This window comes from Nyctereutes procyonoides, unplaced genomic scaffold, assembly GCF_905146905.1.
Source record: "Nyctereutes procyonoides isolate TBG_1078 unplaced genomic scaffold, NYPRO_anot_genome, whole genome shotgun sequence".
Taxonomy (NCBI): Eukaryota; Metazoa; Chordata; class Mammalia; order Carnivora; family Canidae; genus Nyctereutes; species Nyctereutes procyonoides.
Genome location: NW_026575142.1, coordinates 36,322,444 through 36,345,897, shown reverse-complemented (window position 1 = coordinate 36,345,897; position 23,454 = coordinate 36,322,444). Strand labels below are relative to the sequence as shown.

Genomic DNA, 23,454 nt, shown 5'->3' with positions numbered 1-23,454 from the left:
ATTTTGTATTAATAATTTGATATTCTTTTCTTAGCTGGAACCCCTACCAAATTGTATAAGCTTCAGACCCCACAAAATCTGCATTTCTCCCTGATTATTACAGAGCAAACAGTAGTATGAATTATGTTTCTTAAATTACTAGTCAAGTTCATGTATGTTCATCTTCTATCACATTTCAACTGTTCATTTTCCAATCTGCCCAGGACCTGGGGATATTAACTTGGGATTTCACTAAAAAGTAGTATTTCAGCCAAGCCTCTCTTATAGTGTGCTTTGCATAACAGTAAGTAGACGTTGGTGAATGTACTTTGTCTTTTTCTCCTATTTTTGAAAGTTATAATGATGACATACACATAGTGCTATTTTGTTCTTTTTCAGTTACTATCATATCATGCATATATCTTCACAGTCATCACTTACTGGCTTCAGAATAATCCATAGAGTAAATACTCCATCGAATGAGTATATTGCAACTTGGTGATTAATTCTCTTACTATTAGAAATTTATGATTGGAACACTGGTTGTGATTCAAATAGTGCTTAAGAAATAATTAGACAGGGATGTCAGGCTGGAAGATTAGGTCCTAGGATAGTATAGGATCAGATTTTAATGATAAATTGATTTTGGGATAAAGTCTAAGGTAACTCTAAGGTCCTTTGGCTCAAATCCACAACAGATATTCAGGAGATTTTATTTATGCCAGAACTACTCATTAGACTCTGAGCCCCATGAAGACAGGGTCAGGGATGCCTCATCTATCAATCTATACCCAGGGGCTTGGCACATATTAAGATCAATAAATATATTATGAATGAATTAACTAAGGAAAAGCCAGTCTTGAGAAGCTAATCCAAAGTCAATGCAAACAAAAACTCAAGACACTGAGATTTGGAAAATATTAAATTCATTTTGAAGGGAGAATATTTACTTTGTAAAATGAGTATATGTTAAAATTTCTTCTGAATGTTTATATGATTCATAACTGAATGGCTAAAGTTGTCATGCTGGAAAACCTGTGGGGGTCCTGCAATTTCTCTCTGTACATGGTATTTCTCCCATCAGGCAGATGCTGTCTGTAGGCAACATTTAATTAATAAAGGTACCGACATATTAACTCCACGTTTTGAAACTTTGCTCTTTCAAGCAATAAATGTTCTGCAGTAACCTAATCTCCATTCTAATTTTCTTAATGAGTGTTAATTTCTTTAACTAAATGACATTATTACAAGCTAAATGAATTAAAAATAGCTAGACATCCATTTGCAAAGGGAGCTGATCTCACTCTTAATCGTACCATCTTTCCCTAGTTTCATTAAGCAAAACTTAAAAGACAGGTCTCTTCTGTTTTGTATGAAGACTATGATTCTCCTGGCTTCCAGATTTTCTTCTCTCCCCAGTTAGTTCTTATAATAAGCCCAAAATGAAACAACAAACACCTAAGGCCTGGGAACATTTGATCCTTTATCTAATGTTTCGTATCAGTACATTTTTCTATAAAGACAGTTTCACTATTTTGTGAGAATTGGGGTTTACTTTATAGATCATGAAGTAAAAATAGCGGAGAGGGGCAAGGGAGTGTCCATTAGTAAATCTGACAGATGTTTACTGACCCTGTCTTGGGCTGGGTACCATGCTTAAGACTGTACAGACCTGGAAAGACATGCCCAGGTTGTGACTCATGTTTTGATGGGTTGAAGGAAATAGGGCCTAGCATGCAGTGCTCGGAATTCTAGTTTCCGTTCTAGGCCTGATGATTCTCAGGACATTCTCTCTCCAGTTTGGACCAATCCCTCATCTACACAAAGTTAGCCCTATAACTTGAGAGGTTCACCTTACCTTGTAATTGTGATGGATGTCAAAAAAATAAAGAATATTTAAGTGTCTGAAGAGAAGAAAATGCCTGGTATTCAGAAAACAGTAAGGTATAGAGTTAGTTCATGTAATTTAATAATTAACATAATAACACATTATTTTATGTGTACATGGGTGGCTCAGTAGCTGAGCACCTGCCTTTGGCTCAGGGAGTGACTCCAGGGTCCTGGGATCGAGTCCCACATCAGGCTCCCACAGGGAACCTGCTTCTCCCTCTGCCTATGTCTCTGCCTCTCTCTCTCTGCTCTCATTCTCTGTGTCTCTCATGAATAAATAAAATCTTAAAACAAAACAATAAAACACCTTATTTTATAAATCAGAGTTTATGATGATTGAAGGTACATTCATTCAAAAGGCATATATGATAAAATTCAAATTCAGGAGTCAGCAGGTGACAGCCCACGGACCAAGTCCAGACTGCCACCTCAAGTTTTACTGAAATGCAATGTAGGGCAATGTTCTGCCCTGACGCCCTGGTGACCTAACAACCTCAGCTGACTGAACTTTGGCGGAATGCTGAGTGATCTCCCCAATTGTGGTACACAGGAGGATTCCAAGAAGCTGTTAAAAAGCCATTTCCCTCCCACTACCCTATGTCCAGGGAAGCTATCATGAGATTGTTTCTCATCACGTTCCAGGCTCTGAAGAGGTTGAAGGCCTTCACCCCCTACACTCACCCCAGTACTACATAACTACAGGTTATGAAGCTGCTAAGCTGCAGCAGAGCTGGATCCTCAGCAACATGTCGCCCTCGTTCTGTGCTGCATGGTCATCTGGCCCTTTGCTTTGCCGTCATCCTGTGGGACAAGGGGCATGGGTGGCTAAAACCTTTTCTGGTCTTGTATTTGTTGTCCATAAAAGTAATAAAGTGTTTGCACCTAAAAGTGAGTTGTTCCTTTGGCCTGATGAATCTGTTACCCTTGTCAACTTCCATTCATTATGGTTGGCTGCTCCCATGCTATAAGAAGGGAGAGATCATGTAGTCTGGGAGGCCTAAAACATCTTCTATCTGGATCTTGACAGAGGCAGTTTGCTGACCCACTGATGTAATTACTGTGTAATCATTATGCTGACTTTCAAGTCCAAGTCCAAAGCCTTCCCATCACTACTTGCTTTTCCTGAGGCTGAAGAGTGTCAACCAGTTGTATCAATTGGAAAGCTACATTGTTTCCTGGGGAAGGGTAATAGCCCAGATCCTGTGATCATTCCTTCCTTTCTGAAGTAGCGAGGACTCTATCAGTTGTGACCAGAGTCTGTTTTCCTTCAAGGGGCATGTTATAACATCACATTCATATTCATGTCAGGCAGGAATTAAGGTAGCACGAGTCTTGGCTGCTCTATCCTTTGCATCCCTGTAGAGACCTTTGCCCACTTGAAAGGCCTCATGCTGCTTTGGGCGTGTCCTGACCCATGTGCCAGGTGCATGTGATGTGGCCCAAGGGATGGCATTGGCTCACCTACATTCCACTGTCACATGCGGTACCCACGTCTGGGCCTGTCAAGATCCCCACATTCCTCAAAATTAGTAAATGGCAATTTACTTTATGAAACAAATACCTATGTATGGTTAAGTCCTGGAGTACAAAAGGATATATAAAAAAAGGAAAAGTTCCCCTTGCACTTTACATCCCTAGTGGTAACCACCTGATGAGCTGGGTTTAATCACTGGCCTAATTTCCCATGCTATTCATTAAATACTTATGAAAAAAAAAAAGCTAAAATTAAAACAAAATCTTTTCAATCATTTTTGAGATAAAACTGGACTAACATGTATTTTTTAAATGTTGTTCTTCCAAAATAACTTTCTGAGGTCAATGGCTCTGACTAGTTAAAAACATGGTGCTATTTGTTCCAAGTTACAAGGTGTGCGCAGCATGGCATGCACACCCAACACATTTTTCCGCCTCCCCCAAGGCTCCAGAATCCTTTCTAGAACAAGTGGAGGTGGGAATTCACTGTGGAATAACCAAAGGGTATCAACCTCCCTTGGGTGTGCTGGGTGAAGCCTGACAGCAAGTGTAATAAAGAGGAATGATGGGGAGAGGCGATGGCTAATCATCAAGTGGGCATGCTTGACTTCTGCTTGCCTTTGTGCTTACCAGCTCTCAGAGACACACGTGGTCAGTGCCACGGTGCAGCTGACACCCAGCCATGAGGCTTATGTCCTCATTGTCCCAGGGGCAGCACAGGGAACCCAAGAGAAAGCCTGGGCCTTGGGGATAGGGCTCCAGTCCTGAAGCTGACTTTCATATTGCAGAAGGTATATGTGATGTCAGGCAGGATCCAAAAAATCTGAGCCACCATCTCCTCATCTGAGAAATGGAGATGATGGGCAACTTGCCCCTCAGGGTGTAGCGGTGACAGGAAACGATGGTAAGAGCTAGCACTGAGCCAGATATGTAAAAGAAACTCATGGGACTGAATCAACTGTCATCATTTATAAACATCTGAACAGACACCAAACTGTGCATGGCTTTTGAAAAATGGACACAAAAAAATGTTAATGTGATTTGGAAGGAGACAGGTACTTTAGTTAACCTCAGTCTCTCTTGTCAAACATTACAAAGCTCATTTATAAAATTGATTTTTCCAATAATGAATGAAATTACTTATGTTATACTATGGAATATGGAAAGTATGTTTATCAAAGTACTGCTCAGTTGTCACTCAGTTGTCATCCTGTTCCTATTCACTCTACTTCTTTAGGCATATTTCTAGAAAATTAAAATTGCTTTTGTCAAAAAAAATCTTTCCCCATAATTCGTCAAAAAAATCTGGCTATGTAGATATTAGTTTCTTAAAAATGGGTGCTTTTCTCCAGTTAGTGTTCATGAGGGAGGTTTTCTCATCTTTCTGTAGGAAGAGGACAGCAAAGAAACATAAAGAAAAGAATCCACAGAAACGCTTGGGTTTAAGTCTTCAGATTTTCTTCTCTCAAATGGAATACTGAAGGGTCAAACACAATCTAACCCATTCTGAGTGTGGGGACACAGAAGACCACAGTTTATCAGTTTACAATAAAGTTATAATCTCTCGTGGCTGCTCTCTGAATGGGTGGACAAGTAAACAGCAGGAAGATTCAGCTCTGGGTATAACTGTATCATTTTCTCCTCCCAGGAGCGTGATGAAGACAGTCAAGTGGCCCTATTCTCCTTATAGGAGAAAGAGGGGACTATGAAAACCTCCTGGGCTGCTGTGCCTGGTGGTGGCTGGTGCCCATGGTTTCCTGACTGGGCTCCATGTCCAGCCGTGCAGGAGATGAGTTGGGCACGATGACACCTCACTTCCCTGACCTGATGCAGGAGTTAGCTTTTCAGGTTGGCCTGGTAACTCCAACTCAATGAGGCAACGCACCATGGGAAGGATAAGCTTTCCACTGCTGTGTAAGCCATGGACTCTCATTTTGGTCCCCCAAACACCCCACATACACACAGGCCTGTGTCTTCCTGTGTGTTATCCTGTGTTATGCCCCCAAAAGTCCGTTACAACTCAGAGCTCACGGGGCTGTGGTTGCTAGACTGGTGCCCTTCCAAGGGCATTCCAATTGGTGACACTGACTGGCGAGACTCCAAGCCTCCCTGTCACCCACTGACCATCAGCAACTGGGTAGAATCATTCCTGCACTAGGTCAGCCTTCCAAGGAACACAAATCAGAACACATTTCAAGCAGCTATCAGTTAACTTTAGGAAAAAGACACTGTATAAAGGACAGTTGCTGATATACATCAGCCTTTGTTATTATTGCTCACAACAGCATCACTGTTGGGGAGAAAGTCCCTTATGTTATTCAACACTCTGATCCCAAAGGAGGCATCATATAATATACTTCATTGTCTAGAATCATCTGAAAAGGAATATTGTCATGATTTTTATTATAAAAACCTTCCTTCTACAAAAGATACCTACTTTGTAAACTGCTTTAAGTTTTAAAGCATATGCATTATCCCATTATCCCATTTGATTCAATAGCAATTTGCATGTGTTAGATGAAAAAGTGAGTTCTAGAATACTTTAGTGACCAGGTCAAAAATGGCATGTGTAGTTGGTCATGTGACTGCCAGTCTCTGAGCCCCAGAGCTCATGCCATGGGGCATCTTGTTGGAGAGAGAATGACATCTGTGAGTGATATACCCAAACAGTCCATTTCTATACCAGATCTGCCCTTATGCACTGCACTGGGGGCTGGAGTTACTGAGATCACTGATCCCTACAAACGTTTGAGATTGTGATTGCCCCAACAGCAATTTTTTGTTGGGGGTCAGAGCACTTTTGCAATATTCTATCATTCAAGGGCTGGTCAAATGGATAGTCTGTACACTACCTTTCAGTTTCCTGAGTACCTGCACCTGCACTTTTCCAAATTGAGCTTTAAAGGCCACTGTGGTCCATAGTGGATGCTCCATGGCCAATGAGAATTGAGTAGAGATGAGGAAAGGTGATGGTACTTGGGGTTCCCTGCACCTGCAGGGCTTCCTTGTTCTTCCCTCCTCCCAGGTGGCCTACAGGGTCCTGGAGCCTCAAGAGAGAGGCAGTATCCCAAGGGAGCTGGTGCTGAGGATAGCACTGTGAGGACAGCCCTAGGGAGGGGACACCACATAGATCCTTCTCAGGGGATTAGCTCTGGGTGGAGATGATGCTTGCTCTGTGCATATATTACATATAATACTCATTAAAAATAAACTTGTACAGAAGAATGCAGGAACACCAAATATCAGCATTAACACTGTGTGTTATCACACACCAAACAGTTTAACCCTGACAACTGTTCACAGGTGTGATGATGCAGTTCCTCCTCTGCAGATACTGTGGGTTGTTCTCATCACAGTAAATCAGTTTGCATCAAAACTCTGGATCTTGGGATCCAGGGTTAACAAGAATGTTAAGGTCCTGATGCCATAAACCACCAAGGCTGCCCTACCTGCGGGTGCGATAGAACTGGCACCTCTTCAGCTGGATCTTGGCCACATGCTCCTGCAAGCCCACGAACAGGGCGCTCTGGCTGTGGAGGATCTGCAGGCTCCTGATGGGCTCTGTCCGCTGCTCGGGGAAGAGCTCAATCTCTTCTAGCAAACAGCCGCTGGCAGCCGGAGTCAGGGGCGCCCGCACTTTTTTAATGGTGCCATAACCTGTGAGGGCAACAGGAAAGCAAGAAAAGGGGAATAAGGTTAGCAGGTCTCACCAGCCACTCATCATGTTTCTCCAGCCTGGCTGCACACAGAATCATCTGAGGAGCTTTTAAAAATGCTGGCACTCAAATCCGACCCCAGGCCTGTTCCATGGCCAGCACTGGACATGGGGCAGATGCCAGCCCTTGGTACAGCTCTCGGCAGGGCTAGCGTGTAGCCTGGGATGAGAATCACTCAGCTACCATGTGTCTCAACAAGTTCCAAGTCCAGATACCCAGAGCACAGTAAAGCTCACTGAGGCGCAAAATAGCCAGCTTGGCTTTATCCTGTGGAGATCATCAGATGAGAGGAGTCCTCAGGAGACCATGGTGGATTCCTAGTGTCAGAAAGAGGTGCTGACTTTGCCTCCCCTTCAGGGCAGACACCTTAACTGCAGGTATGCAGGACAGCAAGGATGTGCCTTCTCCTTCCTGCCTGGGAAGTATATCCTCCTCTGTCTCTCTTCCTCCCCTGTCTAGAATGCCTTCTTCCTCTTTCTCTCTAATATATGTTCTTTGGGAAGCCCTTCTCTGTCTCAAAGATCCAAATTCGTCTCTCCTGTACAAGTGAACAACTGTTCTCAGCCTGGTTTCTTCTGTGCCCCAGGGCTTCTGCTCATTGCATGTCTCTCCTCGCTTGCTTGTTTGTTTGTTTATTTAAAAGATTTTATTTATTTATTCATGAGAGACACACACAGAGAGAGGGGCAGAGACACAGGCAGAGGGAGAAGCAAGCTTCATGCGGGAAGCCTGATGCGGGACTCGATCCCGGGACTCCAGGATCACGCCCTGGGCCAAAGGCAGGTGCCAAACCACTGAGCCACCCAGGGATCCCTCTGCTCACTTATTTATAAGCATGGCTGTAAGTATGGCCTCTGAACCAGGCATCTCCCTGGACTGGCTGTGAAGAGCAGAGAGAAGAGCCCTTTCAGCCAGTGAAAAGGCACAGCATGGCCAATGCCACATGTCAGAGACACAGACCTGAAAAACACACTAAAGGCCCCAGTGCACTAGGGCAAGGCCCCTGCTGCCAGCCTACAAATCCAGGGCAAGATAGGAATATCTATCCTATCAAACCAAACCACTAGGAATATCTCCTAAAGTCATCATCAAGCTCCTCAAATCAACTCATCAGAATCCTGAGTTTCAAAACATTATAATTCTCATCCTGTAAACACAGAAAATGAGGCCAAGGAGTTGGTACAAAACCAGCATTAAATCAAGAAACTTTGGCTTTGAGGCTTCTTCTCAATCCATAAATCTCAAGACAACTTTGGACAGAAATATTTTTCAGTTTTCCATGCCTAATGGAAGTCCTCAGAGACTTAGAAAGTTTCATTTAAAAAGAAAATACATGTGCAGACATATATTATCCCGAATTTATTTTAAAAAGTATATCTGAACCACATCTCCAGTGAATATTTATTGATTATGAATTGACTTCATAATAAGATATGCAGTATTAGTAAACCATTGCTTAAGTTTCTCTTGAGCTAGCTAGGTACATGTGTTTTTGAGAAAGTTCAAGCATAAACAGAATTATGCTATATTATGGGAAGATGAAAAAATGTAGTGCCTGTCTTTGAGGAAAGTGTGTGTGTGTGTGTGTGTGTGTAAAAGAGAGAGAGAGAGAGAGAGAGAGAGAGAGAGAGAGAGAGAAAGGGAGAGAAGAGAGAGACAGACAGCCTATACAGCAGGCAGCAGACATTCTTATAAATGAACATCTCACAGATTTAAGTGTGTAAAAAAATGTGTATGCCTTTGCTATGAAAGTCAACCTAATTTGGACTTGGTGACCATGGTTGGTTTCCAGCCGGTGGGAAATTTAACTTCAGTGTTCTGGGGTCTTCCTACCCTTGCATAGAGATAAGCATCAACAAATATGCACAGAACCAAGCCATGATGGGGACAAGATGGAAACTTCAAGGAAGGAGACTTCAGTGCAGGTGTCTCAACCATAACACCCTGAGAAGAGCTCCCCACCAGCAGATGGGAGGTGCCAGCCTTCCTATAGAACGGTGACATGCATGGAGCCCCCGGACACCCTTTGGGACACCATGATAACAGAAGACATCATCTAAGCCAGAGGACAGGAGGGGAAGCCAGGGACTGCCACCACTCAGTGGGCAGCAAGGCTAGTATGAGGGCGAAAGTGAGAGGCCCTTGGGATGAAACAAGAGCATTTTACAGCACTGCAGGGAGGGGTAGGGGCAGGGCGGGGGCAGAGCAGATGGGAGTCCAACAGGAAAATCATCATCTTTAGACTACTGTTACACTATATTCATGGGAAATACGTGTTACAGAACAAAATGCTATTCAACAGTTGAACAAAGACCTTGATGTTTAATATTTATATTGATGGATTGCTAGTCTGAGAAACCTACCCAAATGAATAATAGTTTAGCTGTCAACATGCTCACATGCATGTCAAATTGTTAAGCAACTGCAGGGAAAAACAAATTTTAAAAGATGTTTAATAACTTGATTTACAATAATAGCCATCATTGGTCAAAACATCTCAATGCATAACTCTGCACACCTTGTACTGCTTTCCGGCAGCCTGGATCTAGCACAATTGTGGGACTTAACATTTCAGACAACAGAACTTAGCATGGAATCTGTACCTCTGCTGGGACTCCTTCACTTGTGCTGTCTGGCCATGTGAGAAGTCTCTGGAAGCTCCACCTGGCCAGTCCATCTGGACCAGGGTCGTCTTGCAGGAGCCTCTGTTTCTGTGAAGCTTTTCCTTTCCTGGCCTGCACCTTGATCTTGTTTCATGCTCACACCCTGCTCCTTTGTTGTAGAACACCTTCCTCATGTGGGTGCCTCCAGAATGCTTGCTCTACTCTCCTGTGTTTGAAGTGAGCATCAGGACACACATGTGCTCACACATGTGAGCATCAGGACACACTCAGATCCTCTGCGTGAGGTGCCGCCTGTGGGTTGTGCTTGGCCTGAGCCCTCACCATAGACTCCCTCATACCTTCACCTCCCTGTGCACCAGTCACAGGGGCCACCTGTAGCTCCAAGAGCCCAGGAGGACCTCAGCCCTGCACATATAGGTTCTCTGCCTAAAGTGGCTGCCTAGACACCTTCCTCTGACTGCTGTCCTGCATCCCTGCTCCGATAGCTAGGGAGTGTTCTCTGTTCTTCTCTGCACACCCCCAAGTAGATGCTTCCTCCGGGGTGTCTATGATTCCCCGGTCAGGTATTTCTTTCACCATGTCTTTCACCCACCTCTCTGTCCACAGGGGAAGACTTCTCTTGGGGGGCATGATTAGGTCATTTTTAAAAAAGATTTTATTTATTTATCTAAGAGAGAACATGCGAGAGAACACAAGCTGGGGGAGGGGCAGAGGGTGAGGGAGAAACATGTTCTCGGCTGGACAAGGAGCCCAACAGAGGGCTTGATCCCAAGACCCCGGGATCATGACCTGAGCTGAAGGCAGATACTTAACCAACTGAGCCACCCAGGCTTCTTTTCATTTTTCAAACGACTGACTGAGTTTCTTAGTCATATTCCAATTTTTATTGAGGTGTAGAACATGGTGTAAGTAGAAGGCACACAAGTTGATCTTATCTATTCATACATTGCAATATGATTACCACTGTAGCACAGTGTCAGCTGACACTTCTATCCTGTCACATAATTTGATACAAATTTTGAAATATGAAATAACTGTGGAATTCCCAGCAATCTATTTCTCCTTGGAGTACATCAAAACAAAGAAAAAGAAAGCCTGAGTAATCTTGTGTTTCAGAAAAAGGAGCAACATTTCTGAATCCTACAACATTAACATGCCACTGTTATTTTAAGGAGGTTAATCAGATTCTAGAATCCCCACCAGCCACCATTTCACTGGTAGGTGGCCAATCGACCTTTTATGCACCCTCAAGTTCTGATGGAATGTTCTCTCCTAGTTACCCGACACATGGTTGAAGCCCACTTGCTCTGGAACAAAGATATGGCAAAGGTATTTGTCGCTTTCCATGGCAGAAAGGCAGAGCCTGGCTCATAAAGGAGATGAGTGGGCAAACATCTATTTTGTTCAAAAAACAGTAGGACTCTGGTTGGTCCCAGAGAGTGCTTAATTTTTTGCTGTTGTTTCTGCTTCATCACATTTATCACAGTTTAATTACTCATTTACTTGTTTTGTGGCTTCTGTGCTTGACCTGAAGCACCAAGGGGGCAGACACTACATCACTTCTGTCCTCTGGTGTATGCAGAGTAGCCACTGCGATGGCCTGTGGAGATTAATAAACCCATGCTGGAGGACAGGCTCAGAGATGAGTGAGGAATGAAAAGGCAGAAAAAAGCAATGGAAATGTCACTATCATCTCTGCATTTGCTAGAAAAAAATCCTGGTTAATATTTTTCCCATCGTGGTCTTAAAATAAAACCATATATGCCCTCCGTACACTGAAAATTCAATACTCTAGTCAAAATGACTTGCAAGGGAAAAAAAATCAGATGCCACTGTCAAAAGTTCAGAAATCACAGAAGTAAAGCCAGCGACTCACCAAAGTAGCAACTAGTACAAGTGTATTGTGCACATACTAAAAGGACAGTGTGCAAACCAAGAGTACTTGAACTCTCGTAATGAGGCTCAGAGGAATATTATTATACGACAGCTTGTGTCCTGGAAGCTGGTGACTTTATTCTTCACGGGGATTGGTTATAAGATTAGGATTTTCTTAAATAATAGGCAATTGGCTATTGGTTCCTCATATCAACCTTGGGCAGCAGCTCAAGTTATCTTATGATTTTCAGAGGCATAAGCAAGATATGACCCAGGTCAAGTCAGCCTCGCAAAAGTAGCAGATATTTTATTTGTTTGTCTATTCAGGGATGTTTCAAGATTAGTCTCTAGTTGATTTTTATTGTAAGACGAGAAATCCATACAACTTTCTCAATCATTCTTTAAAATCCTGATGGGTAGGGAGAAAAGAAAAATTTGGCACTTTCTGTCACCTTGGTGAGGTCCCCAAGGAGCTAACAGCAGAACACACAGAACTCACACTGCCTTGCTACAAATCTTCTAACAGTTGCTTTTTCTGGAAAGTGTCAACTACTAAGTCTGTCATGGACACAAATCTTAGAGTCATATTTTTGTAGTTTCTTTCTCAGATTGTAAACCATGTGTATTGTGGAAGAGACAGAGCTACTCCAAGATTTTTAAGATTGATCAAAGCTGATATTACGGTTGTTATTCCAAAGACATGAATAGTTGTAATCACATGGAAATTTCATTATATCTTGTACTGAGTAACTTATACTTGCCTCGTTTCAGCAGAACAAGCAGTATGTTTATATCCTAGGGGGTTACCAGATTAAATAAAGGCTGCCCACTTAAATTTAAATTTTAGATTAACTATGAATGATTGTTTTTAGTAGTAGTGTGTCCTACTCAATAGTATTCATATTTATCTGAAATTGAAATTTAAGTGGACATCCTGTGTTTTTATTTGCTAACTCTGGCAAACCTATTACACCCGCATTTCATTTGATCATCTCAGCAAGCTAGTTAAGATGTAGGGAATACAGCTGAACCCTGATCACAGGCTTGAACTGAGCAAGTCCACTCACATATGGATTTTTTTTTTCAAAAATATAGTACAACACTATAAATGTATTTTCTCTTCCTTACAATTTTTTGAGTTTGTTTTAAGATTTTATTTATTTACTTGACACAGAGAGCACGAGAGAACACAATCAGGGGGAGTGGCAAAGGGAGAAAGAGAAGCAGGCTCCCCACTGAGCAGGGAGCCTGATGAGGGCTCAATCCCAGGATCCCGGGATCCTAACCTGAGCCAAAGTAGACCCTTGACCCACTGAGCCACCCAGGGATCCCCTGCCTTATGATTTTCTTGGTAACATTTTCTTTTCTCTGGCTTACTTTATTGTAAGAATACAATATATCTTACATATAATAGAATATGTGTTAATGACTACGTACATTATTAGTAAGGCTCCCAGTCAACAGTAGGCTCTAAGTAGTTAAGTCTGTGGGAAGTCAAAAGTCATACGCAGGGTTTCAAATGCACAGTGTGGGTGCCTCTAGCCTCCTGTCATTCAAGGCTCAAGTGGACATGTATGATTATTCTCACTTCATACATGAGAAAATTGAGTTTCATAGAGTAGAAGAACTCATACATCTTTCTCATAAGCTGTACTTTCCTATAAGGGATCCAGACATGAAGTTCACTTCAGTGCCAATGTGATCAAAAAGTATAACAAGGAATTCCAAAGTAAACATTAATTAAAAAGCATTTTATATCAGTGAGTGAAAATTAACAAGACAAGGAACAACAAATGTTGGTGAGGATGTAGAGAAAGGGGAACCTTCTTGCACTGTCAGTAGGAATGCAAACTGGTGCAGCCACTCCAGAAAATAGCATGGAGGTTCCTCAAAAAGTTGAAAATAGAGCTACGCCATTACCCAGCAACTGCACCATTAAGGTATTTACCCCAAAGATATGGATGTAGTGAAACAACAGGACACCTACACCCCAGTGTTCACAGCAGCAATGTCCACAATAGCCAGACTGTGGAAGGAACCCAAATGTCCAGTGACAGATGATGGATAAAGAATATGTGGGCTAGGGGCAGCCCAGGTGGCTCAGCGGTTTAGCACCGCCTTCAGCCCAGGGCGTGATCCTGGAGACCCGGGATCGAGTCCCATCCCATGTCAGACTCCCTGCATGGAGCCTGCTTCTCCCTCTGCCTGTGTCTCTGTCTCTCATTAATAAATAAAATCTTAAAAAAAAAGAATATGTGGGCTATATATACAATAGAATTTTACTCAGCCATCAGAAAGAATGAATATCTACTAGTTATATCAACATGGATGGAACTAGAAGGTATTATGCTGAGTGAAATAAGTCATCATTTGGAGAAAAACAATTATTATATGGTTTCACTCATATGTGGAATATAAGGAACAGCACCGGAGGATCATGGTTCCGGAAGGGAGGGAAAACTGAACAGGAAGAAATCAGAGAGGGAGACAAACCATGAGACACTCTTAACTCTGGGAAAGAAACTGAGGATTGCTGGAAAGGAGGTAGGTTGGGGGATGGGGTTGCTGGGTGACAGTGTGATGTGATGAGCACTGGGTATTTCACACAACTGACGAATTACTACACTCTACATCTGTAACTAATGATGTACTATATGTCAGCTGATTGAATTTAAATAAAAAAAAAGAAAAGCTATTGTTGAGGAAGCGGTGTCATGTATAGAAAGAGGTAGTTTTATGGAAATTGTTTGTATTCTCTTTTTATTCCAGGAACTCTGCTAGAAGTCATAAAACTTAACCAGTTGGGAGGTAGCAAGGAGAAAGTCAACATTCCCATCCAATGGGAGCCACCACCTGATGTTCAAGTGAAGGACACACACTGGGAGTACTTGCTTCAAAAGGCATGTGTTCCCCTGGTCACCAGGATCACATTATCCTGTCTTGTGTACCTTGCTGATGCAGGCATACTTGGGACAACACAATGACTGACACTCCTGCTCCTTTATGCCACCTCTAGTGAGGCATGCAGAGTCAAATTCAAATAAGTGCTTGCAGATGAGCAGAAGCTGTACATACACTTACAAGGTGGTATTTCTGGGAATAAGAGAAGGAGATAGCTACCCCAAGAAACAAGGCGCATGCAAGGCATTATAGATTGCCACAAAGTGATCATAACCATTAGAGAAGGTTCCTTCCTGTTCTTTGTCTGCTTTGCAGAGTTTTCTTTTTTTTTCTATTTTTTTTTTTTTTGTAGAGTTTTCCTTTCAACTAGAGCTCAAGCTAGTCTCTACTCTTCTGTGGAGTGTAGTTTCTATATCACTTTTCTGAGAAAATAAATGACCCTGAGGACCTCCTGAACAGAAAGGGTGTGGGTAACATGATCTTCTAACATCCACAGCCTAAAGAATCAACGTGCTACAGCTAATGCAAAGAAGAAGAAAAGAACTAACCAAAATTAAGCTAACAAGGAAAGAGAGGTGCAGGTGTATAGCATGGTGTATCAATAGGAAAATATAGACCACCTCCATTTTCGTAAATCAGTTCATTTTTCCAAATCCAGCAAGACAAATCCAAGGGGGAGAATATGAGAGACCCCACTGGAAGGGCCACCTCTAATTGCAAATGATCTATCATCATTATGTTTTCTGAATTAAAATTCCAAATGGTTACAGGACATCAGAGATGGATGGGACTTACAACAATATTTTGAATTTTCTAAGTGAGGAAAGCAAAGCCCAGAAAGGTTAAGTAGGTGCCTAAGTTCACACTCTTGGGCCCGAACTTGGATCCTCTTCTTACCAATCAAGTGCTGGTTATTTTTGTTTTAAAAGTATGGGAGGGGTAATATGCAGTCCTCATAATAGTGCATCAGGATCAGTATGCTCATGAGTCCTAAAAGATCAGGGGGATGGTAAGCAGGATATGAAATGGTAGTTGTTAATCAAGACAAAGATTAAGCTATGATCTATGGTCATGTGCTTCTCTTACCATAGAATTCACTGCACAGATAACTAATGTATAAGTGGTGTCAAGCCCAGAATTGATCTGACTTCTCTATCAGGCTTGGGGCTCTCACTTATAAGAGCTTGGAAAGTAAACAAGAGAATAATCTGATGAAAAAATGCCTTCTATTTTAGTGTATCTGGAAAAAAAAAAGAGGCCATGAGAGGACAAAAGATATTTATTTATTTTTAATTTATTATTGTTTTTGGTAGACTCTATGCCCAACCTGGAGCCCAACACAGAGCCTGAACTCACAGCCCTAAGATCAAGACCTGAGTTGAGAAGCTGAGATCAAGAGTTGGATGCTTAATGGACGAGCCACCCAGGTGCCCCAAAAGATATTTAAACAAAAAAGTTTACAATAAAAATAAGACCATTAAGCCACTGTTTGTTGTATATGATGTTGCTTTAGCACTGTAAGCTCTATTGCACATCATTCAGTTATTTCTGGCTGAAAATTAGTCATATTTTTAACTTTGAGGGCAAATAATTGATATTTTTCTACTTTTCAGTGTTCACTTTGCTGACTAAAATTGACTGAATAGTTTTAATGAGATTCCAATTTTGCATCTTGATAGAGATAGATGGTCAACTATAACAATCTCTCATTTGCTATGGAAATAAGCCTTATAATAAGATAGGAAGGATTATGGGCTAAAATGTGTCCCCTCAAAACTCATGTTGAAGTCCTAATTCCTAGTGCCTCAGAATGTGACTGTGTTTGGAGATAGGGCCCTTCAAAAAGTAGTTAACACAAAACAAGGTCATATGGGTGGTTCCTTACCCAATATAACTGGAAATGATGTAGATACGTACATGGCCTCTTTTTTTTTTCCAGATACACTAAAATAGAAGGCATTTTTTCATCAGATTATTCTCTCCCATGTGAGGACACATCAACATACCAAGGGGAGGAGCCTCAGACAAAAACATGTTTGCCAATACCCTGACCTTGGGCTTCTACCTCCAGAAATAAATGGGAAATAAGGTTCTGTTGTTTAGCCCACCTAATCTGTAGAACTTGTGATCTTTGTTAGGGTGGTTCTAGCAAGCTGGCAGAGATATTCTATGTCAAGAATAGAAAATATTAAAAATCAGATTTTGTCAGCCAGATAATTTTCTCAAAACAATTTTACAACTAGACCATGAATTATTGTTCTATATTTCTTTAAGATATCATAATTCAAATTTGAATGCAAAGACACTATAAATTATAGGTTTGATTCAATTTTTTTACCTTGTATGATCACAATGTAAGAATCGTATTAGTAACAGCCTAGTATTTTCAAATCCTGTCATTTATTCCACTTAATCCCCTATGTATATGATCCTGAGCTAGTGAAGCAGCAGGAGATGATATAGGGCATGTAACATTGTGAAAAATGGATGCATTTTGATAAGCATTATAAAATAATTCATACAGATGGTGCTGTTGCTCCCGACCTTTATGATAATGGCTCTGCTGCTCTTTGGGGGAACATTCAGAGAAAACTGAATGAGCACTCAAGAATGAACTTTCAGGTATCTGAGGAAAAGGTCGCTGATTATAACGAATTTCTTTTTGGCGGATTTCTAGAATTTTAGTCTCATCAAAATCTCAGAAGTTTACGAAAACAAATCTTTTTATAGGAAAGCGGGCAGGAAGAAGGGAGGAAGGGAGAGAAGAAAATAAGTGGTCAGTTCAATATAACCATTATTATTGCTGTGATGAAAATATTTTTTGAATTTTCATACTTATATATAATCAGAGAGCCTTCTGCAGCTCATAAAGCCCGGACAATGAAATAATTAAGCTTAAATAATACTTCAAGTAAAATTCCTTATGCTCTATGTGTGGGGTGTGGCTTTAATCTGATGAACTTGAGAACCCTGACCAATGAGAAAAGACTCAGAGAAACTGATTCTTCTTAAGAACAGCAGCTAGAAGCACTTCCAAATCACAAAATAAATATATGTTTATTCTAAAGTGCAATAGAAAACTTAGAAGGTGGAGTTGTAACAGACTATATACTGTGTGTGTGTGTATAAAGTTCTCTTTTATGTAAACAAAAAAAACAGTCATAAAAAGCAAAGAAAGAGCCAGTTCAGAAAAAATGGGGAATAAAGATGCAGAGATTATTGTAGAGCATTGGATGGATAGATGTGATCTTGACTCATCTTGTTATGGCTCTATGTTTTGTTATGTTTTAGGAATGTTTATTATTGAGCTTGCCATGTGCTGAATCCAGCATAGAAATTAAACCCATGAAATGGGCACACGACAATTCTGACAATGGTTTCCTGCGACCAGGCTGGAGACTCACTGTGGACATCAGACCACTAGCCAGGAAAGCTACACTGTTTTCTTTCTAGTTGGGCGTTTGACTCTCTGATCCTCTGCCGCTGTAACCAAGAGGCATTTTTAGTGTTTTGTCTTCATCGACCCAGAGTTACAGCAGAGTAAAAGGAAACCTTTTGTATTTGCATCTGTTACTGTTCTAAGCATTATCAGTGATGTAATGATGAAATGCCCTCTTCCACTCACTGGGCAGCATGTTTCCATAGCAACACATCATTATATAAAGTTCATCAATTCAGCTGGTCATTATCTCAAAGTAGCAGACTGCTAATATGGCATGAAAGTTCTTTCTTTGAACTCCTAATTGGGTAAGTGAATTAAACTGGTTTTGGCACTGGGAGCTCAGTACAGAATTTATCTAAGTAAAAGGGAATTGAAAGAGGAAAAGAAACAGGTCTTCATGGCTACTTTTTGCTTAAAATGGAGATTTTAATCAACTCAGGGTATCAGATTCAACTAATGGCTTTTTCCCCCCAAAGAGAATATGTTAGTCTGTTTAAGCATCTTTGTCATAAATTGCATGCAACCTTCTTTTATCCCAAAGTATCATTTTAAACCATATTCCTGCATCCTCGCCCTTGGCAAGTCTTGGGGGATGTAGCCTGGCTTGTTCACTGTGATCTCGCTGGCATCTGGAATGGTGTCTAGCACACAGTAGGTGCTCAAGCAATGCATAGGGCTCAGAGTGTGGACTCTGGAGCTCGGTGGCCCAGGTTAGACTCCCTGCTCCAATGCTTACAGGCCACATGGCCAAGACTGGGCCAATCGCACCTCTGTGTCTCCTTCACCCTGGGGTCCAGCTTATAGGTTGGTGGCCACACGGGGAGCGTCCCTAAGCAGAGGGCTTGGCCGATGTCTGGCACACAGGCATATAATTAGTATTTTCTTGCTACTTCTAGCCTATGGATTATAAGCCCTATTCAAGTTCTGTGTAGAAAGAGCAAGCTGCTGCCAGTCCTCACCACGCCCGAAGCTGGAGGGGAGAGGCTACCTCTCTTCCAACAACCTCCACTGCCTTGCACAAAAACAAAACCAAACAAAACACTCTGTATGTACAATCATAAGCTGGTGCTTATAGGAAGTTTATCACTGGAGTTTCCTGTGAATAAAACCAGTATCACAATTAAAATGAGAGCAATCCATCAAGTCCTCTGGGTGTCCTCTCAAAGCTCTCATCTGACCACACTACTTACATCTAACTCTCATCGTTCTGCTAAGGAGGCAATTCAAGCTTCTAGAAGGAGATTACTTGCCTTAGATTTATTGTATCTAAATTACACAACAGCCACCCCATTGGCAGAGTCGGCAGCCCTTCCCTGACAGTCACCGGGTGGGAACACAGAGTCTAAATCATCGTGTCACCCCAGTGGTGAAATTTACACTTCATCTGGTCCCATTAGTGTGAGTTGGGATGGTTGAGAAAAATCTATGCTAAGCACTTTTGTACTTTTGTAACATTAATTTAAAAGAAAACAGAGAGCTTTCTACTCAATGGAATAAGAAAATTATTTTGTCATTCTTCTGAATTGCTACATTATACTAATTATGAACAAGTGACTGATGCTCTGAGCTATTCAGTAGCTGGAATTTTCACGCACTGTCTTCAGACATGACCTTATCCATTCCTATTGCTTCAAGCTGAGCCAAGGTCTCTTTTCCTGACCCAAACCTTTCTCTTCGATTTCAAAAACGGATTTCCAACTACCAGACCACCCACACGCAACTGGAATACAGCATATTCAAAACAGTTATGTAGGTTCCTCTTTGGCTCAAAAAAAAAAATTCTGAAATCCTGAATTCATTTGTTAGGATAAAATTTTCAACGTGATACATCCTATCTTTCAGCTTCATCTTCTGTCTCTCCACCCACAACTCCAGAGAATTTAAATTTCTCACCTTTCAAATGCCTCACTTCTTTCTAGGTTTTCCATATTCAGTGCCTTTTCTTAGGAAGATCCATCTGTCCTTCCTCAACAGGCAATCATCTCCCTATTTTTCAAGCTATACTGACAGCACGTGAGAAACAGATCCCACCTGAGCATAGACAGGACTCTGTGAGTCTAAGACCAAAGATCACTTGACAGAAGTTATGGGGAAAACTGTAGATGTCCAAACACATGAAAGTAGGATGTGAAACAAGGAACCAAACATCCAAGGGGCAGGACAGCCCCAGCTGGACTCAGTTGCTAGTGTGACATGTATTCTCAAATGTTCCTGCACTGGGAAACAGGCTCCACTTCTGAGATAGGCCCCACAGTGATGGGCGAATCCAGAGCCCTTCAGCCTGCTGGCTAGCATGCTGACTTTCCAGTGTGGCTCCCTGAATCTTTGGTGGGTTTAGTTTGTGATCTATGTGGCGTCTCAGCCAGTTTTCACTCATGCAGTAGGCAAACCATGAGTCTTAACAAAATTCACTGTTTTTCCATAAGTAGGATCCAAATATTTGAGAGACAGCCTGAACCTAACACCAGTGATACATCATTCAACCATGAAGGCCATGGTGAGGGTCCCAATCACACAGCAGGAGACTGAGGACTGGGGATGGGGGTCAGAGTCGGTGGGGGAGGGGGCAACAGGTCGGTATCTGGAGATGGCACAGGACCCACCATAGAGCACATATGCAGTCCCCTGATTCCTGGGAGGGGAATGTGTCAGAGGCAGGACAAAACTCAGACACTGGAGACAAGACTGAAACACTGCTCAGGACAGAAGATGTCAGGCTTCGTCACTGAAACTAGGCGAGAGGCCAGAGAGCAGCCAGGGTGAGATGAGTTGGCACCAAGCCTACGCCCTCCTGCTCCCTGCATGCTGTGGGCCTGAGGCCAGGAAGGGATCTGAGGAGCCCACAGGGGCAGGTTAAGGACCCACCTTTGAAAGTTAGAGATTCCTGAAGATAAGCTGCCAGATGAATGACCACAGGTCAGCAATTCAATAAAGACTGAGACAACTGGTTCTTATCCAGTCCATTCAGAAATGAATTAAGGTTGCCCACAAGTATTTTTAAAAAATGCCAACATTGTATAATCAATAAAATTTCTAAGTGAAAGAAAAAAATATTGTTTAACTCAAAATGCAGCAACTCATTGTGAAGATTGCCTTTAAAGACCCAATTTATCAAGGACAAGTCAAGGCCATTATTTTTCATATTGAACTAGTGTTTTTTTGCTAAGGACACGGTCATACTTTAAAATTAATTAAGTGATCATATCATTGAGGACCTAAATGAAACCCCTGCCCTGATAATTAATCTTAGAGATCACTTTCAATACTAAGGGTGGATTTTTTTTTTTTAATTTCAAAATCCCATAAATGTAGTTGAGTACTTAGACAATTAATTATTGGACTTTTTGATTACTGGCACACATACATGAAAACAGAGGCCTCTAAAACCTCCTATCTGTTCTCTAGACTGTGAAAATCAACTTCTATTGGTCTTAACTGAGAGTTATTTTTTTTAAAGATTTATTTATTTGAGAGAGAGAGAGAGAGAGAGAGAGAGCAAGAGAGTGCTCAAGTAGGAAGGGCAGAGGCAACAGGAGAGAGAATCTCAAGCTGACTCTGTGCTGAACTCAGAGCCTGACACACAACTCTGTTCCATGACCCTGAGATCATGACCTGAGCCTAAACCAAGTCAGTTGCTTAACCCACTGCGCCATTCAGGTGCCCCCAACTCAGGGCCATTTTAAGGGACTTCTACTGATATAGACAACACTCAGTATTTCAGCCTCACATGGTACATAGCTGCACATATGCTTTCTGGTTAAAGAAACAAATTTTCCTTGAGCAAATTCTCCTTTCCTTTCTTTCAAGTTTAATACCTCAAATAAAAGGATCACATATTCCAACAGTTTATACCCAGTTGGAGCACAAGAGTTAGACTAGAAACAGATAACAAGAACCACTCTCCTGGATGTTGTTTTAATCTCAAAATGCTTTAAAAATTTCAAACTGAGTTAAGCTTCTGCAGTCTTCAGAAATCCAAAAAGTGATGATAATTACTCCCTTGGTCAGAAAGTTATCTAATTTGCATCGAATATTCCTAAAAGGTGAGACAAAACCAGAAGCTCAGAGTTTCTTTCTTTCCTCTGTGGGGTTAAAACTAACAACAGTGGGGCTGGCTGATGAACAATAGCTGGATGGACAGAAGGACAGAGGCTTCTCACTTTCCATCTGCCAGTACATTTGGCAATTACTTGGCATATCCTAAGGTCACCTGATGCAATACAAAGGAAAGAAGTTTTACTTCACATTGATTTTCCTTTGGTCTATATGTGTAATCACCCACAGAATCAAAATTTCAGGTATTCCTGATTTAGGGTTTGGTTAGGTGCTCAGTCTTGATTCTTCATAGATGGTTTCATCAGTACAAGTCCTCAGCTTCTCTGAGGAGATACTTCTTTATGGAATGGGTAAGTCAGATTGAATCAGGTCAGGGCAGCATTTGCCCCTAAGGACATTAGCTTGGAACATCATCCCAATCTTGACACCATGAGAATTGTATGGTTCCTTGATAAGAATCCCTGCAACATCTTTTTGTATGGGCAATTCTATTGAAATACTATAAAATACCCTATTTAAGAAACATCGATGTGGCTATTTCTAGGTTTCAAAGGGAAAGAGGGGTGGAAATTGAAGAAGCCAACCGATAATTTAACACTCTTTCAACCTGGCTGTGAAACTATGCTATTTTTTGAAAGACAAAAATGAAAAGAAATGCTTATGTTGACATCTCTGCACATGACAAACACTGTTTCCCTCCATCCAGAACAGGTTTGTTTGGAGACATGCACACTGTCAATATTTGCACCACTGCAGCAGGCTGTTTACTCAAATCCCAGTTTGCTGCGGGCATCCTGGAGGAAGGAAGTGTGCTGTGCTAATTTGCTGTGATGATCTGGGGAGAGCCCACTTCTTCTAATGGGTTCCAGGTGGGAACTACAATATGAATCGATATAGCCTGCTCCCTAAACCTTGGCTATCTCCTCCCACCAGGTCTGGCAAATCCCTGGGAATTTTTCTATCCACATTTCCTCTTCAGAAGGCTTATTTTCAAAGAAATGATGGGGTGTGTTTTCTTCCCATCCCTCTGCTGTGTAACCACTTCTGGATGAAAGCCTATATATAATGTCATTGGTGATGACATTTTGTCATACAGTGGAGATCGCACTTACTCCTCCCTAGTCCTTCTGAGTGCCTGCTATCTGCTCTAGAATTTCATTACCTAGGCCAAGGCTTAAATGTCATGCTCAGGAGTGGCTAATCACCATCGCCAGGCAAGCAGCATATCTACACGTTAGCGAGGAGGTGCTTAGGTAAAGAATGAAAAAGGAAGACGTGCGAAACTAAGGCATCAGCAATCCTGTGAGTAATTTGCCTGCCTGATCAGATGGGGCTCCAAGCCGCTTGCTTGGAAATGGGCTCTCCAAGCCCCCATTACCAAGGCCAACATCATGTTAGATGAAATCGTTACAGAAAGATTTACTCTGAAGACAACATTCCTTTCAAGGGACAAGACACAAGAGCCCTGTGGCTATCTGAGTGGAATCTGAATTTTCCT

The 23,454-nt window shown here is 41.8% G+C and overlaps 1 protein-coding gene across 10 annotated transcripts in view; it reads right to left on the bottom strand.

Annotated features, from left to right (window-relative positions):
- SEMA5A (semaphorin 5A) overlaps nucleotides 1–23,454 on the bottom strand; it is a 476,790-nt gene that overhangs the window by 105,944 nt on the left and 347,392 nt on the right. For all 10 annotated transcript variants that reach the window (XM_055308003.1, XM_055308002.1, XM_055308007.1 and 7 more), the window contains one exon: nucleotides 6,792–6,999. In XM_055308003.1, coding sequence (XP_055163978.1) covers nucleotides 6,792–6,999 — 208 coding nt within the window. The remainder of the gene's footprint in view (nucleotides 1–6,791; nucleotides 7,000–23,454) is intronic.